General features: G+C 54.7%; 1 protein-coding gene and 1 non-coding gene across 2 annotated transcripts; one reads left to right on the plus strand and one right to left on the minus strand.

Annotated features, from left to right (window-relative positions):
- Positions 1 to 900: 900 nt before the first annotated feature.
- Positions 901 to 9,315, plus strand: DOLPP1 (dolichyldiphosphatase 1). The gene is made up of 8 exons (XM_049774089.1): positions 901 to 977; positions 4,320 to 4,420; positions 5,216 to 5,300; positions 5,386 to 5,485; positions 5,568 to 5,666; positions 6,019 to 6,147; positions 6,353 to 6,442; positions 8,191 to 9,315. The coding sequence occupies exons 1-8, from the start codon at positions 902 to 904 to the stop codon at positions 8,225 to 8,227; spliced, it is 717 nt and encodes a 238-aa protein (XP_049630046.1). The 5' UTR covers position 901; the 3' UTR covers positions 8,228 to 9,315.
- Positions 9,316 to 13,196: 3,881 nt separating this feature from the next.
- Positions 13,197 to 13,303, minus strand: LOC126010419 (U6 spliceosomal RNA). Its single transcript, XR_007496449.1, has one exon. It is a non-coding gene; the product is annotated as a U6 spliceosomal RNA (small nuclear RNA).
- Positions 13,304 to 14,965: the final 1,662 nt, after the last annotated feature.

Consider the following 14,965-nt stretch of genomic DNA (forward strand, 5'->3'; position numbering starts at 1 on the left):
GGAGAGATGAGATTCGAACCCGTCCACTTTCAGCTACCAGTAAACAGGGTCGACACCTAGATTTTTTCCATCCTCTCCTCCCAGGGAGCCAGGACAAGGCACGGGGCATCTAAGTGGCCTCCATTCCCCAAAGTGGGTGCTGCGCTGAGCGCTTGCTCCCTCCCGGGGGTCCTCACTGGGCCACCTCGGTGTCACTTGCACTGTGTGGCCTGGCAGTAAAAGGCAGGGGGAAATAAATTGCTCTCTGATCCCCAGTTTATTTTATTTTATTATTTATTTTTATTTTTTCCTATTTTATTTTTTGGGGGGACCACACCCGGTGACACTCAGGGGTTACTCCTGACTCTGCGCTCAGAAATCGCTCCTGGCTTGGGGGACCTTATGGGATGGTGGGGATCGAACTCAGGTCCGTCCTGGGTCAGCCGCGTACAAGGCAGACGCCCTACCGCTTGCGCCACCGCTCCGGCCCCAGAAGCGCCCGAGCCCCGCAGGCACGCGGCGGGATCCCAGGCACCGGCACAGCCAAACCAAAGCTCCCACCAAAGGCCAACACGCCCCCTGAGCTGCTGCCTGATTGGCCCGCCCCGCGCACAGCGCGAGTGTCTCGCGCCTCCGGATTGGTCCTCGCGCGCTCCCTTCTGCGCTGGAAGCGTCCTCTTCTCTGATTGGCCTGGCAGCTACCTAGGCCCCGCCTCCAAACGGGTGTTGCCCCGCCCAACTGGTGGGGCTTCTCGGAATCCCGCTCTCTGATTCGCCATTAGGCCCAGCACGCTAATTGGCTGAGCTGGTCACTACCTCGGCTTCCGATTGGCTGCGCGGCGCCTCCGCACTCTGATTGGTCAATCCCACCGCCCCCCCGGCTCCTTATTGGCTGCTCCGCGAAGCCCGGTCTCCGGGTAAGATGGCAGCGGACGGGCAGTGCTCGCTCCCCGCTTCATGGCGGCCAGTCACCCTCACCCACGTCGAATATCCCGCAGGTAAAAAGAAGCCTCGACTCCGAGGACGTCTCCCCCCGGGGCCGGCCCGCCCGGCTCACGCGCCCCGGCCCCTTCTCCAGGCCGCCGCGGCGGGAGCGGGGTGGGAACTGTCAAACTGGGAGCCTTGGAGGGGCTCGGCCCGCGCTGGCCGCGCAGACGCAGTAGGGCGGCGATGAGCAGGGCGCCCTTCTGCGCCTGCGCGGCTGGGCACTCCCCCGGGGCCTGCGGCTCGGGTGGGCCCATTTGGGGTGGGGAGTGGGGGGCTGTGGGAGTCGAGAAGGAGGCCTGGGCCTAACCTGGTGGGGATCCTTGCTCCTTGCCCTCCCAGCATGCTGGGAGTGAGTGACCCTGCTTCCTTTCAATCCTGCGGGGTGCAGGGATGAGCCCCCCTATGGTGGAGAGTGTGCAAACAGTGTCCTAGGAGGGTCTTCATGGTTTGAGTTCTTGGGGAGGCCTGGTTCTGATCAGGGCATAATCGAGGGCACCCTTCCAAGGCAGAGCTGGTGGCTGTGTGTGTGGGGTGGGGTGGAGTAGGGGTATCCTCACTTCTAGAGCTTTCTATCTCAGAGGAGACCCTATCCCATAGGCTTAGGGTTATTCCCGCTAGTAGCTTTCTGGGTGGGGAAATCAGAGCTTTTGGAGCTCAGGTTCTGCTGGTTTGTGGCTGTTTTGCCTCCAGTCTTAACTAATCCTCATACCCAACCCTTGCCAGGGCTGGCTTGAGGGTTTGAATGCCAGGAGCAAAGCGAGTGCAATGCCTGGCATCTCGAGACTTGACATCAATAGCTCCCAGTTCCTATCACCCAGCCGAGTCTGGGCACCCTCTGAAGTGAGGAAGGAGGAGGGTGTGGTCTTGGAGGGAGCCCCTCACTTGAGGCTTGTCCCTGCAGCTCCCCGGAACTGTGAGGCCCCAAGGCTGAATGCCAGGGAACTCTGACCCTCTTGTGTTCCGGCTTATCATGAGCTGCAGGGGCAGCCTTGCCAGGTGCTGGGCCCCACCCACCTGGCTGCCCACCAGGTACACCCATTCATTCAGCTGGTGCCCTCTGAGTGCTTCCTCAGGGCCAGGCCCTCAGCTTATCCTTGGTTACGGTTATGGGAGGTGAATTGGCCAGTGCGGCCCATTTGACCTGAGGGAAACAGGCCTGGGGATGACGGGGTTGGTTGATTGAGGCCCCTTTATGCTGCCCCCCCATCATGACCCTGGCCTGAGTCTCAGTGCTCCGCCAGCCCCCACAGGAACAAGACAGCAGCTCTTTCCTTTCTGCTAAATTCACCCCCCCAAGAGTGTCCCCAGTGTGCTGAGGTCCAGAAAAATAGGGCAGCGCAGCGCATGACAGACCCGCAAATGGAGCAGGGGCTGCCCCAAGGCCCGTTGACACCATGTCAGGGGACCCCTCCTGTCCTGCGGGTCCAGCTCTGTGGGCATGGGCAGGGCAGCCTCAAGACTGGAGTCGCGAGTGGGAGGGCTTGACACTGCATGAAGGAGCCACCCACATCCCACACCGACTCCCCAGAAAGGTGAGGTGAAGTGCGTCTTGCAGTGGGCTCGACCTGGCATAGGCACCTTTCCCTGGAGCCCAGCCAGTGGTGTGGACCCTTTCCCAGCCCCTGAGTGGCATCATTGCTAGCATAGCGGGCTGGAGCAGTGTCCCCAGGTGACATACCCCATTTTGCAGGCAGAAGCTGAGGCGTGGGGAAGGGTGCTGTAGAGGGCCCCACTGTCTGCTGACTCAAGGTGCCTTGACCCAGATGCCTTCCAGTTCTGCTCCAGCACGGGGGTGCCTGCTACACACCTCTCAGATAAGGGGCTGGTAAATCTGGGAGCTGATTTGTTGACCTCAAGCAGGGCCAGTTGCAGTTAGGGTCACTCACCTTTGGCCCTGTTGGATTCTGCAGACTTTTGGGGAGGGCTTAGAATCCTAGGCATTGGGTCAGACCTGTTGGGTCAGATCTCTCCAACTGGGATTGGTGCCCAGGCAGTGAGCAGTTTACACCAACTCTCAGTGTAAACTTCCACTTTGGCTGGTTGATTGGACTGGGTAGTCAGTCTCCACCACTGGAGTCTGTGAACCCAGATGCCAGCTGGAACATGGAGGCACCCCTCTGCATGGCCCTCTCCTCTGAGGGACTCCCCCTTTTCAGTCAAGCTCATCTTGACTTGGTGGTCCCTCTCATTTTAATTCTTTTGGGGATACAGTATTAGGGATTTGATCTAGTTTTTTTAAATTGACATACCTGGGGTCAGATCAATAGATCAATAGTACAGCGGGTAGGGAGAGTCCTTGCTTTGCACACAGCCACCCTAGGTTCCATCCCTGGCATCCTATATGGTCTCAGGTCTGCCAGAAGTGATTCCTGAGTGCAGAGCCAGGAATAACCCCTGAGCACCACTGGGTATGGCCCAAAAATGAACAAAAAAATAGATATCTTGGAGGCATAGATTATGGGATTTGGGGGCTTTGGCACCCCCACCATAGGTGAAATTATGTTCTCATAACCCCACCTCTTAAAGAGCCCGTCTTCTCTTGTAAAAGGATTTCAGTACATTCCTCTGGGAGCCACCTTAGTTCTAGGAATCACACCCAGATATACTCAGGGGTTACTCCTGGTGGTTCTCAGGGGAGCCCTCTGGGTGCCGGGGATAGATCCTAGATTGACTGCAGATGAGTGCCCTCCCTGCTGAGCTATGACTCGCCTCAGATTTGTGAGTGTGACCAGCTTGTGGTTTTGATCAGACCTAATGTGTTGCTGGGTGTCAGGCTTGAAACTCAGCCTCCCTCGTGAGGTACCACCCATCCTGTCCCCCCCAGGGTCCCCTCCCCCGTTTGTTTGCCTTCACTGTTTGGGTTCCACCCAAGAGCAGAACCTCTTGGGAACCAGCTTTTCTTCCTGCCCTCCATCCCTTAGCACAGACTGTCCATTCAATCCAAGAGGCACTGTTTTCTCTTTTGTGAGGGGCAGGGCTGATGGTCACACCCAGTGTTGGTCAGGGGGTGCTCCCAAAAATCCTGGAGGGCCCTGTTATGTGCTAGGGAATCAAACCCCAGTGGGCAGCGTACAGGTGAGCACCCTGTTTGGTGTGCCTTTCCCATTCTACCCGCCTACTGTCTCTGCCCCCACTGGCCACACTCTCTCTCCTGCCCTCTCAGTGTCCAGATAGTCCCATGGGCTGGTAGCCTTTTCTGCTGTGGTATGTGTTGGCCATGACTGAGCCTGCCCGGGGCCCTCCTAGGAGTGAGTGTGTCAGGGAGAGCATGTGTCTCCTCTTCCAGAATGTTCTGTACCTCACTTCCAGGCCACCCCTTCAGGGCCTTCACTCCTTCTCCCCTATCTCCCCAGGTGATCTGTCCGGCCACATTCTCGCTTACCTGAGCCTCAGCCCTGTGGCCATCATCATCGGCTTCGTGACTCTCATCATCTTCAAGCGGGAACTGCACACGGTGCGTCTGTCCCCGGTCTCACCCCTGCACTACACCCCTGACTCCCTGTATTGCTTCCCCACATTCTTGCACTGCCCTTGAATCCCTGTACTGCATTCTGCCCCAGCTGCGGCTCTCCGGTTCTGCTTCCATCTTTCTTTTTTTTTTTTTTTTGGTTTCTGGGGTCACACCTGGCAGTGCACAGGCGTTACTCCTGGCTCTGCGCTCAGAAATCGCCCCTGGCAGGCTCAGGAGACCATATGGGAAGCCGGGAATTGAACACAGTCCTGGGTTGGCTGCGTGCAAGGCAAACACCCTACTGCTGTGCTATCTCTCTGGCCCTGCTCCCATCTTTTTTTTTTTTTTTTTTTTGGTTTTTCAGGCCACACCCATTTGATGCTCAGGGGTTACTCCTGGCTAAGAGCTCAGAAATTGCCCCTGACTTGGGGGGACCATATGGGACGCCAGGGGATCGAACCACGGTCCTTCCTTGGCTAGCGCTTGCCAGGCAGACACCGTACCTCTAGCGCCACCTCTGCTCCCATCTTTCTTTCTCTTTTTGTTTTGGGGCCACATGCAGTGGTTCTGAGGGGAAAGTGGGAGTTGCTGCCCCCAGCTCAGTGCTCAGGGGTCAGTATGGAGGATGGACTCAGGTCTCGCCCACCCTCTGAGGCCCCCTGCCTCCCTCCCCCGCCCCTTCCTCCCTGAGTTGTGTGGAGGCTCCTGGGGAATGGCTGGCTGTTCTCTCAGGGTCACAGCAGGGAGGGGAGACAAGAGGTTCCCTAAGCCCAGCTGACGGCTCCCCTCTCCCTGCAGATCTCATTCCTGGGGGGCCTGGGACTGAACCAGGGGGTCAACTGGCTAATCAAGCATGTTGTACAGGAGGCGCGGCCCTGTGGAGGTAGGTCCCACCGTGGTGCCCCTGCCTTGGCCCTGTACCCCTCACTAGTGCGGCATCCCCCCTCACCCCCGTCTCTCCCCCCCAGGCCCCCACACGTCTGTGGGCACCCAGTACGGCATGCCTTCCAGCCACTCCCAGTTCATGTGGTTCTTCTCTGTCTACTCATTCCTATTCTTGTACTTACGGTGAGAGCTTCCCCAGGCAAGGGGTGGGGAGTGGGGGAGGGTGTCCACGGGGCTCATGTCTGACCAGTGGGAACTTTTCCAGAATGCACCAGACCAACAATGCCAGGTGTCTGGACCTGCTGTGGCGGCATGTGGTGTCCGCCGGCCTCCTCACTGTGGCCGTTCTGGTCTCCTACAGCAGGTAAGGCTCCTCCAGGAGAACCCCTCTCCCCGAGCTCCTGGGGCAAAGCTGGGAAAGCAGAGGGTCAAGACTTGTTCTCCCGTCCCACTCAGCAGCTCTGAACTGGGCACTGGGGACCCCCCTATATCCCGAGTCACAGACACATTCAGAGTTCAAGGTCTGGTCGGGAAGGAAGGTGGGTCCCAGTTGAGCCACAGCAAGGGCTGAGGGTGCCGCTGTTGGGGTGCAGTCCCCCCACTTCCAGCTGTTTGGGGATCTGGCCCAGGTGTGGCCTCCGCATGTGCACACACATCCCGGATAGGGCCCCCCTCAGCGGGCTCCCCTGAGCTGAGCAGAGCTCTGTGCCCACCAGGGTCTACCTGCTCTACCACACCTGGAGCCAGGTGTTGTATGGGGGCATCGCAGGCGGCCTCATGGCCATCGTGTGGTTCATCTTCACGCAGGAGGTCCTCACACCCTTCTTCCCGAGGATAGCGGCCTGGTAACTGCCCCTCCTGGGAGTGGGCACCTTGGGGATCCCTTCCCTCACCAGACTCCCCTTTCCTATTGGGTCCTGGGTCACCCCACTGGGTGTGTCGGGGTGGTGGGGTGGGGAATGGGGGTAGATGCAGTGCCTACTCCAGCCTCTAGGGGGCACTTTGGCACCACTGCTAATGCAGTGCTGGTTTTATGGGGTGTCCCTCCAGGCCGGTGTCTGAGTTCTTCCTCATCCGGGACACAAGCCTCATTCCTAACGTGCTCTGGTTCGAGTACACGGTCACCCGGGCGGAAGCCAGGTGAGTCCAGGGTCAGAGGTGTTGAGGGGGCCCCCTGTGCTGTGGGGCACGCCCCTCACTCCCCTCAGGGCGCAGCCAGTGCCCCAGTTTTGGAGATTTCCCAAGAGCAAGTTCCCTGCCCAAGCTCTTCCTCAGATTGCCTCAGAGCCCTCCCTACCTAGCCTGCTTTCCCAGGTGAGAAGGCTGGCCCATCGAGGGAGGTAGCCAGGACAGGACAGGGTGTGGACAGGATCCCCTGGGACTACTCTGCACTGACACTCATTCCCGGGGTCGGGTGCACTGTGGTGCAGGGATCTGGGGGTGCCTGCTTCTCTGCAAGTTCAGGCAGAGCTGAACTGTGGTGGTCCCCTACCACTTGCCCTGAATCCTGGGCAGGGTGCAAAGGCCTGGTTCTTCCACCCCCGCTGCTGAGATGAGGTGAGGCCTCAGGGGAGGCCCAGGGACAAGCACATGGCTGTGTGGGGCGAGCAGCTGCTGCTGCATCAAGGTGCAGTTAGCCCAAGGCAAGAGGGGGAAGCCTGGATGTAGAGGAGCCAGAACTGGAAGGGCCTTGGGCACCTCCACCTGCCAGGTGGCCCTGACCATTGGCTCAGGCCCCACCCACCAGTCCTAGCCCTAGTTATGCTCTGTTACCCCAGACCCCAAGTCCTACCTTTGTGCTGCACTTGGCAGCCGCCTCTGGAGTGACAAAGGGAAGTGAGGGAGCCAAGTGCCAGAGTCGTGGAGTTAAGGCGCACTGCCCTGAACAGCTGATCCTAAATCCCAGAAAGACTGGCTAGGCATTGGAGTACCAGCCCAAAGTTGGGAGAGGCATAGTCCACTCACCAGACAAGTGCCAGGACAGGTGCCTGGGAGGGCCCAGCCTGTAGCCATCCCTGCCTGTAGGTGTCTGAATCTTGTGGCTGGTTTTCGGGGGCCATCCCCAGCAGTGCTCTGGAGTTGCCCCTGACGGGTGCTCAGGGGACTATGTAGTTGAACTCATGTTGGCCACAAGCGAAGCAAGCGTCTTCTCCGCTGTATCATCTATACGGCTCAGGTCTCCAGATATTTTCACTTTATTTATTTATATTTTTGTGTTGTGGGGCTCAAACACAGGCCCTCGGTCACACTAGGCAAGCACTTTCCTAGCCCGAGGCTTCCTGCTTTTAATGGGGTTCCTGTGCTCTCAGACCCTCCTGGTTTCTGAACTTCCAGGCACCCAGTTCTTCTGGAAAATTTTGGCTTTGTTTTTGTTATGTAGTACAGTGAATTGTTATGTAGTCCTGGGGCCCTCTGACTACAGTTATCCCCCCCATAACACACACATACAACCTAGTTCTTAGGTTCGCTCTGTGAGGCCATGGGCTAGCTTTTGCTTACACACTTCCCACTTGATGAGATCATTTCTTAGTCTCCTGTCTGGCTCCCCAGCCAAAACAGGAACCCACTCTGTGTGGGCTCCAAGAAAGGGAATTCCCCACAATTGCCTGGAGGCCTGCCAGGTGGCCTCTGTCTCCCTGTCCCCACCCACATCCCATCCTCATCTTCTGATGGGCTATCCAGCGCCTCATTGAGACCCACTTGGGTCCTCTGCAGGCCTGGCCTAAGAGGGGGCCACGCTCAGCTCCAAATCAGGAACTCAGGCTGCCCAGCTCCAGCCAGTCGTGGGGCTACTAAGATGACTGGCATTTGATGGTGGGGGTGTGTGGGGGTGTGTTTGCTGGGTCAGAGTGGGGGCCATGCCCTCTGATCTTTACCCTGTGTTACAGGAACAGACAGCGCAAGCTGGGGACGAAACTGCAGTGACCAGGGGTGCGCTAGTCCAGCCACCTTATCTGGCCCTGGGGCCGCCCTTGCAAGGCCGGACAGAGTGACCAAGGGACAAAGCTGAGACCTCGACTGACCCAAGTTGCCGTGTGGAGCCTTTTCTTTCTTCATATTTTTATTTTGATGAACAAGATGGACCAAAGGGCTGGGCTGGCCCCTCCCCTGGGACGTTGGTGGGCCTGCTGCAGGGGACCAAAGGCCAGAGATTCGGGCAAGTGCTGCTGCAGCCCCCAGCGGCCCTGGGGAATTGGGGTGGCGTGAGAAATTCACACTATTTATTTTGAGGGAGGGGGGCTTGTTCAAAAGGCAGGTTTAGGATGTTTCCAAAGGGTCCGGAGAACCTCCGGTGGCTGCTCCAATGCAGGGGGTCCATGAGCCCGGTGGGGAGCAGCCCCCAGGCACCCCAGAGGAGGGGAGTCTTCTGAGCCCTTCCTACTACCACCACTCCCACACATCCCAACTCCTTCAGTGTTTCCTGCCTGGGGCTTCCCCCAGTATGCATCTGGCGCTGCTCATTATGTTCTGTCTGTCCCCCTCCATCACAAGGGCTTTCTTGTCCCCCCTTCCACCCCTCATCCCGAGCCTGTCCATGTGTGTGTTTCAGGGCACACCCAGGCTCTGTTTACAGCTCTGACCGCTGCCTGGTAGCGGTCACCCTCATCTCCATGTGATCAAAGCACCAGGTGGGGCCCCCTGCGCCCCCCCGTGGCTCTAAGCCTTCTCTTCCCACCCCACTCCTGTCTGACTCAACTCCTGGGAGCTTGGGACCAGCCTGTGTCTTGGCTGTGGGGTGCACACAGGCCCCTTACGACCTCCCCACTGCTGCCCCGTGTGCCAGGCACTGAGGCGGGCACCTCTGACAGTTTGAAAGCCAGTGGGTAGGGAGGAGATGTTTCTGGAAGTTTCTAGAAGTGACCCTGGCAGCTCAGGACCTGTGTTGGAATTTCCCGGTCCCACACCCCACACACCCCGGCCCCCGTTTTCGCTGTGGAGGGTACTAGTCTGTTGAAGTACAAGGCCGGGTGCTTCGTCCTGTCATTTGTCCCAGACAGTGTCCCAGGACCATCCCGGGGCCAGCTGGGATGGGCCACTTGCTCGCCCCACACACACACCCCCTTCGGCTTCGGTTTCTTTTTTACTTTTTGTTGTTGTTGTTGTTGCTGGAGACAAGCCAAGTGTGAGGTGGTTTGATGAAAACCCAATGAAATTGTTTACTCTTGTTTTCAAATAAAATTTTGAACTCTGGCGGCCTGAGTTCTGAGGTGACTGCAGCCAGGATCAGGGACTGGGGTTGCCCCCAAGGACTCGGGATTGGATGGAGGGATAAGGCGCCCCCAGCCCTGGGCAGCCCCGGGACAGGATGATGGCATCATGCCAGCCTTAGCACCATGACCCCTCACTCTGCTGTAATCCCTTATTTCTTTCCGAGTGGGGCATGATTGATGGGACATTTCTTTCTGTTTGGGGGCCACACTGGGTGAGTGATGGGGAAAGGGGTCACTCGCAGTGCTGGGCATTTAGCTCAGGACTCCTGTGAACACCTGCACTCCAGGGCCAAAGAGACACAAAAGGGCTGAACAGGTGCCCACCCGCCACCCTATGGTCCAGGCTCTGCTAGAATAGCCCGTAGCACTGCAAACCCCAAACCAAGCGACATGTTTGTATACTTTGCTATATAACTACCACAGTTAGTCTAGGTAACATTCTTCACCTCACATAGTGATATGTAGTGTTCTTTTGGGGGGCTGTTTCAAGACCCCTGACAATACAACATCATATGCAATGCCAGGGGTTTGAACTGGGCTTTACTGAGACGAATGTCTTTTTTTTTTTTTTTTTTTTTTTTTTTTGGTTTTTGGGCCACACCCGGTAACGCTCAGGGGTTACTCCTGGCTATGCGCTCAGAAGTTGCTCCTGGCTTGGGGGACCATATGGGACACCGGGGGATCGAACCGCAGTCCGTCCAAGGCTAGTGCAGGGAAGGCAGGCACCTTACCTTTAGCGCCACCGCCCGGCCCCGAGACGAATGTCTTTTTAAATTTTTTTTTGAGGTGTCATACCCAGTGGTGCTCACGTTACTCCTGGTTCTGTGCTCAGAAATCACTCATAGTAGGCACGGGGGACCATATGGGATGTCGGAATCTGAACCGCTGTCCGTCCTGGATCGGTTGTGTACAAGGCAAATGCCCTACCGCTGTGCCCCTTTAATTTTTTTTTTTTTTTTATTGTTGAACCTTTTTCTTTGGGGCGGAGATCGTGCCCAGCAGCGCACAGGGGTTACTCCTGGTTCTGTGCTCAGAAATTGCTCCTGGCAGGCTCAAGAGACCATATGGGATGCTAGGATTCAAATCACCCTTTGTCCTGGGTTGGTTGCATGCAAGGCAAACACCCTACCACTGTGCTATCTCTCAGGCCCCGATAGTCAAATCTTTATTTAAAAATTGGATCTGGGGGTCAGAAAGTTGGCATGGAGGTAAGGCATTTGCCTTTCATGCAGAGGGTCATTGGTTCATATCCCAGCATCTCATATGGTTCCCCGATCCTTCCAGGAGCGATTTCTGAGCGTAGAACCAGGAGTGACCCCTGAGCGCTGCCGGGTGTGACCCAAAAAACAAAGAAAAAAAAATTGGATCTGTTAACTTAGTGTTTCCCATCAACTGGAGGAGCAGAAACCTCAGACTTTTGCTTAGCAGGGGTCTCAAACTTTTTAAACAGGGGGCCAGTTCACTGTCCCTCAGACTATTGGAGGGTCTGACTATAGTAAAAAGAAAACTTATGAAGGAATTCTTATGCACACTGCATATATCTTATTTTGCAATGAAGAAACAAAACAGATACAATATGTGGCCCTTGGGCCATAGTTTGAGGACCACTGGTTAGAGGCTGCTTTTATGGGAGCCTTAGCAGCAGCCATTGCTGTCTTTCTAGATGCCTACTTAGCTTTCTTTGCTTCCTTGGCAGCCCTGATTGCTTGTTCCATTGAGCCTTTCCTTTTTTTTTTTTTTTTTTTTTGGTTTTTCGGGCCATACCGTTTGATGCTCAGGGGTTATTCCTGGCTAAGCGCTCATAAGTTGCCCCTGGCTTGGGGGGATCATATGGGATGCCGGGGGTTCGAACCGTGGTCCTTCCTTGGCTAGTGCTTGCAAGGCAGACACCTTACCTCTAATGCCACCTCACCAGCCCCCCATTGAGCCTTTCTAACATCAGGTTTTGGGCTCCTCTCGGTCGTTATATCAGTAAGAGATGTACCAGTGATGGCCCCTTGGAACTGGACTGCACAGCGAGTTCTTTTTTGGATTTCTTCTTTTTTTTTTTTTTTTTTTTTTTGTTTTTGGGCCACACCCGTTTGACGCTCAGGGGTTACTCCTGGCTATGAGCTCAGAAATCGCCCCTGGCTTGGGGAGACCATATGGGACTCCGGGGGATCGAACCGCGGTCCGCCCTACGCTAGGGCTTGTAAGGCAGACACCTTACCTCTAGCGCCACCTTCCCGGCCCCTGGATTTCTTCTGACCCTTTTTGTGCTTTCTTCTGTAGAAGACAGATCAGTTTATTTGCTGAGAGTTTCTCTTGGAAAGAAATGCAAATGCACATTTTGCGTTAAGAAGCTGGAAAAATGGAGCTGGAGAGATAGCACAGTTATAGGACTTTTGGCTTGCACTCAGCAGATTCAGGACAGATGGTGGTTTGAATCCCGACATCCCATATGGTCCCCTGAGCCTGCCAGGAGCGATTTCTGAATGCAGAGCCAGGAGTAACTCCTGAGCGCCAACGAGTGTGACCCAAAAACAAAATTACAAAATCAGAAAGAAACAAAGAAACTGGAAAAATAGGGTCGGAGAGATAGCACAGTGGTAGGGCATTTGCCTTGCACGCAGCAGATTCAGGATGGACGGTGGTTCGAATCCCAGCATCCCATATGTGCCTGTGCCTGCCAGGAGCGATTTCTGAGCACTGAGCCAGGAATAAACCCCTGAGAACCGCCAGTGTGACCTAGAAACCAAATAATAATAATAAGTTGGAAAACTGGGGCTGAAGTGATGGCACGGAGCAGTAAGGCGTCTGACTTGCCAGCACGAGCCTAGGATGGACTGCGGTTCAATCCTCTCGTGTCCCATATGGTCCCCCAAAGCCAGGAGCATTTTCTGAGCGCAGAGCCAGGAGTAACCCCTGAACATCACGGGTGTAGCCCCCACCCCCAAGAAAAAAGAAGAAGAAAAGAAATTGGAAAACCTTTCCATCGGTTCTGGCATCTCACTTCCCATGGCCAGGGTAGATCTTGTACCTGCTGAAACTGCACAGCTCCACTTCTCCACTTTCATGGCTGCAGCTCCCAGGGATGACAGACGATGGCGAGGAGAAGACAAATGTCTTTCTTCCTCGATATCTCTCTCACTTCCACATCTTGACTGCTTTATTTGGGGGGTACGGTTTGAACTGCACCCACTGTGCTCAAGGGTTCTTCCTGACTGTGCTCAGGAATCACTCCTGGCTGGCTGCTTGTGAGCCAAGCGTCCTCCCCAGCAGACTCACCCCAGCTCTCAACAGCATTTCCATTGCGTGAATTACTGAGTATCTGAAAAAACAGCTGCTTTGGGGAGGTGTCCTTGCAGAAGGAAAATGGCCTTGTCAGACTCAAGGCTGGCCTAAGTGGGGTGTGGATACTGCCTTGATAGTATGTTTTGGGGAAACCACACCCAGGAGTGCTCAGGAGAAGGCTCTGCGCTTGGGGAGCATCTGGTGCTGGGGATTGAACTGAGGTCGGCCAAATGCAAGGCAAGGGCCTTAATCTCTTTTTTTTTTTCTTCTTCTTTTCTAACAGCTCACCTAACAGAATACAGAAAGGTGAAGGTTTGGGGGGTGAGCTGAGAGTTGGGGTGAACTGTGTGAAGGGGGCCCAAAGGAAAGGAGCTGGGGGTGGTTGTGGAAAAGACAGAGCTTCAGACCATAAAAATATGGAATGCTTCACGAATTTGCGTGTCATCCTTGCGCAGGGGCCATGCTAATCTTCTCTGTATCGTTCCAATTTTAGTATATGTGCTGCCGAAGCGAGCACAAGGGTACTTAATCTCTCTGGCATCTCTTTCTTCCCATTTTGGGCTGACTCCTGGCTCTGGTCTCAAGGTTGACTTCTGGGAGTGGAGTGCTCTAGGGGCCATATGTGGTGCTGGGGGTTGATCATGCTTAAGGTATGATCAGGGTCAATCATACTTAAGACATATACTCTCCTTTTTGTATTATTTCAGTCTCTATTTACTCTTTATTTTTTATTTACTTAAAGTTTATTTTATTGAAACCATTGTGATTTACAAAGTCCTTCATAGACAGATTTCAGGCATACAATGAATCAGGGCCAATCCCACCATCAGTATCGACCTCTTTCCACCAATCACATTTTGCCCCTGGCCTGCCAGTATGACAGGCTCATTTTATGTTTTTATTGTTATAGTTTGGGTTTTTAGATTCTGTTGTTGACTTTGGCTTGTATAGTTAGTTCTGTTCTTTATTATTTCCACCAATGCACCTGAGATTACTTGGCCCCTGGCCCCTATCCTTTCTTTAATTCTCTACTTCTTTTTTTTTTTCTTGGTTTTTGGGTCACACCCAGCAGTGCTCAGGGGTTACTCCTGCCTCTAGGCTCAGAAATCACCCCTGGCAGGCACAGGGGACCATATGGGGTGCTGGGATTCGAACCACCATCCTTCTGCATGAAAGGCAAATGCCTTACCTCCATGCTATCTCTCCGGCCCCACTCCCCTTAATTTCATAGAAAATACAGAAATATGGGGCCAGAGAGATAGCAGGGAGGTAGGATGTTTGCCTTGTATGCAGAAGGATATTGGTTTGAATCCCAGCATCCCATATGGTCCCCCTAGCCTGCCAGGAGCGATTTCTGAGCCTAGAGCCAGGAGTAAATCCCTGAGTGCTACTGGGTGTGACCCCCCCCCAAAAAAAAAAGAAAAAAGAAATATGACATAAAACAGTAATTCATGCACAAGGTTCTATTGAAAAAAGGCGGAGCCACTATTTAAAAGATTAAAAACAAAAGGCAGTCTTTTGCACAGGTGCAGAAAAAGTTGGGGAAAATAGAAAGAATAAACCTTTGGCCTAAAAACAGGGTGTTCCTTACCCATGAAACAACCTGTCATAGGTCAATTAAAAACTCCAGGCAGGGCCGGAGAGATAGCACAGCGGTGTTTGCCTTGCAAGCAGCCGATCCAGGGCCTAAGGTGGTTGGTTCGAATCCTGGCGTCCCATAGGGTCCCCTATGCCATCCAGGAGCTATTTCTGAGCAGACAGCCACACCTGGCGATGCTCAGGGGTTACTCCTGGTTTTGCACTCAGAAATCGCTCTTGGCTAGGGGAAGCATATGGGATGCCCGGGATTGAACCCAGACCCAGCCTTGGTCAGCTGCTGTGATATCGCTCCAGTCTTCCTAATCTTTCTTTTTTTTTGGGGTGGGTGTCACACCCGGCAGTGCTCAGGGGTTACTCCTGGCTCTACACTCAGAAATCACTCCTGGCAGGCTCGGGCAACCATATGGGATGCCGGGATTTGAACCACTGTCCTTATGCATGCAAGTCAAACGTCCTACCTCCATGCTATCTCTCTGGCGCCTAATCTTTATTTTTATTATTATTTATTTTATTTTTTTTTTGGGCCACACCCGGCGGTGCTCAGGGGTTACTCCTGGCTGTCTGCTCAGAAATAGCTCCT

Source organism: Suncus etruscus, chromosome 5 (genome assembly GCF_024139225.1).
Source record: "Suncus etruscus isolate mSunEtr1 chromosome 5, mSunEtr1.pri.cur, whole genome shotgun sequence".
NCBI classification, from domain to species: domain Eukaryota; kingdom Metazoa; phylum Chordata; class Mammalia; order Eulipotyphla; family Soricidae; genus Suncus; species Suncus etruscus.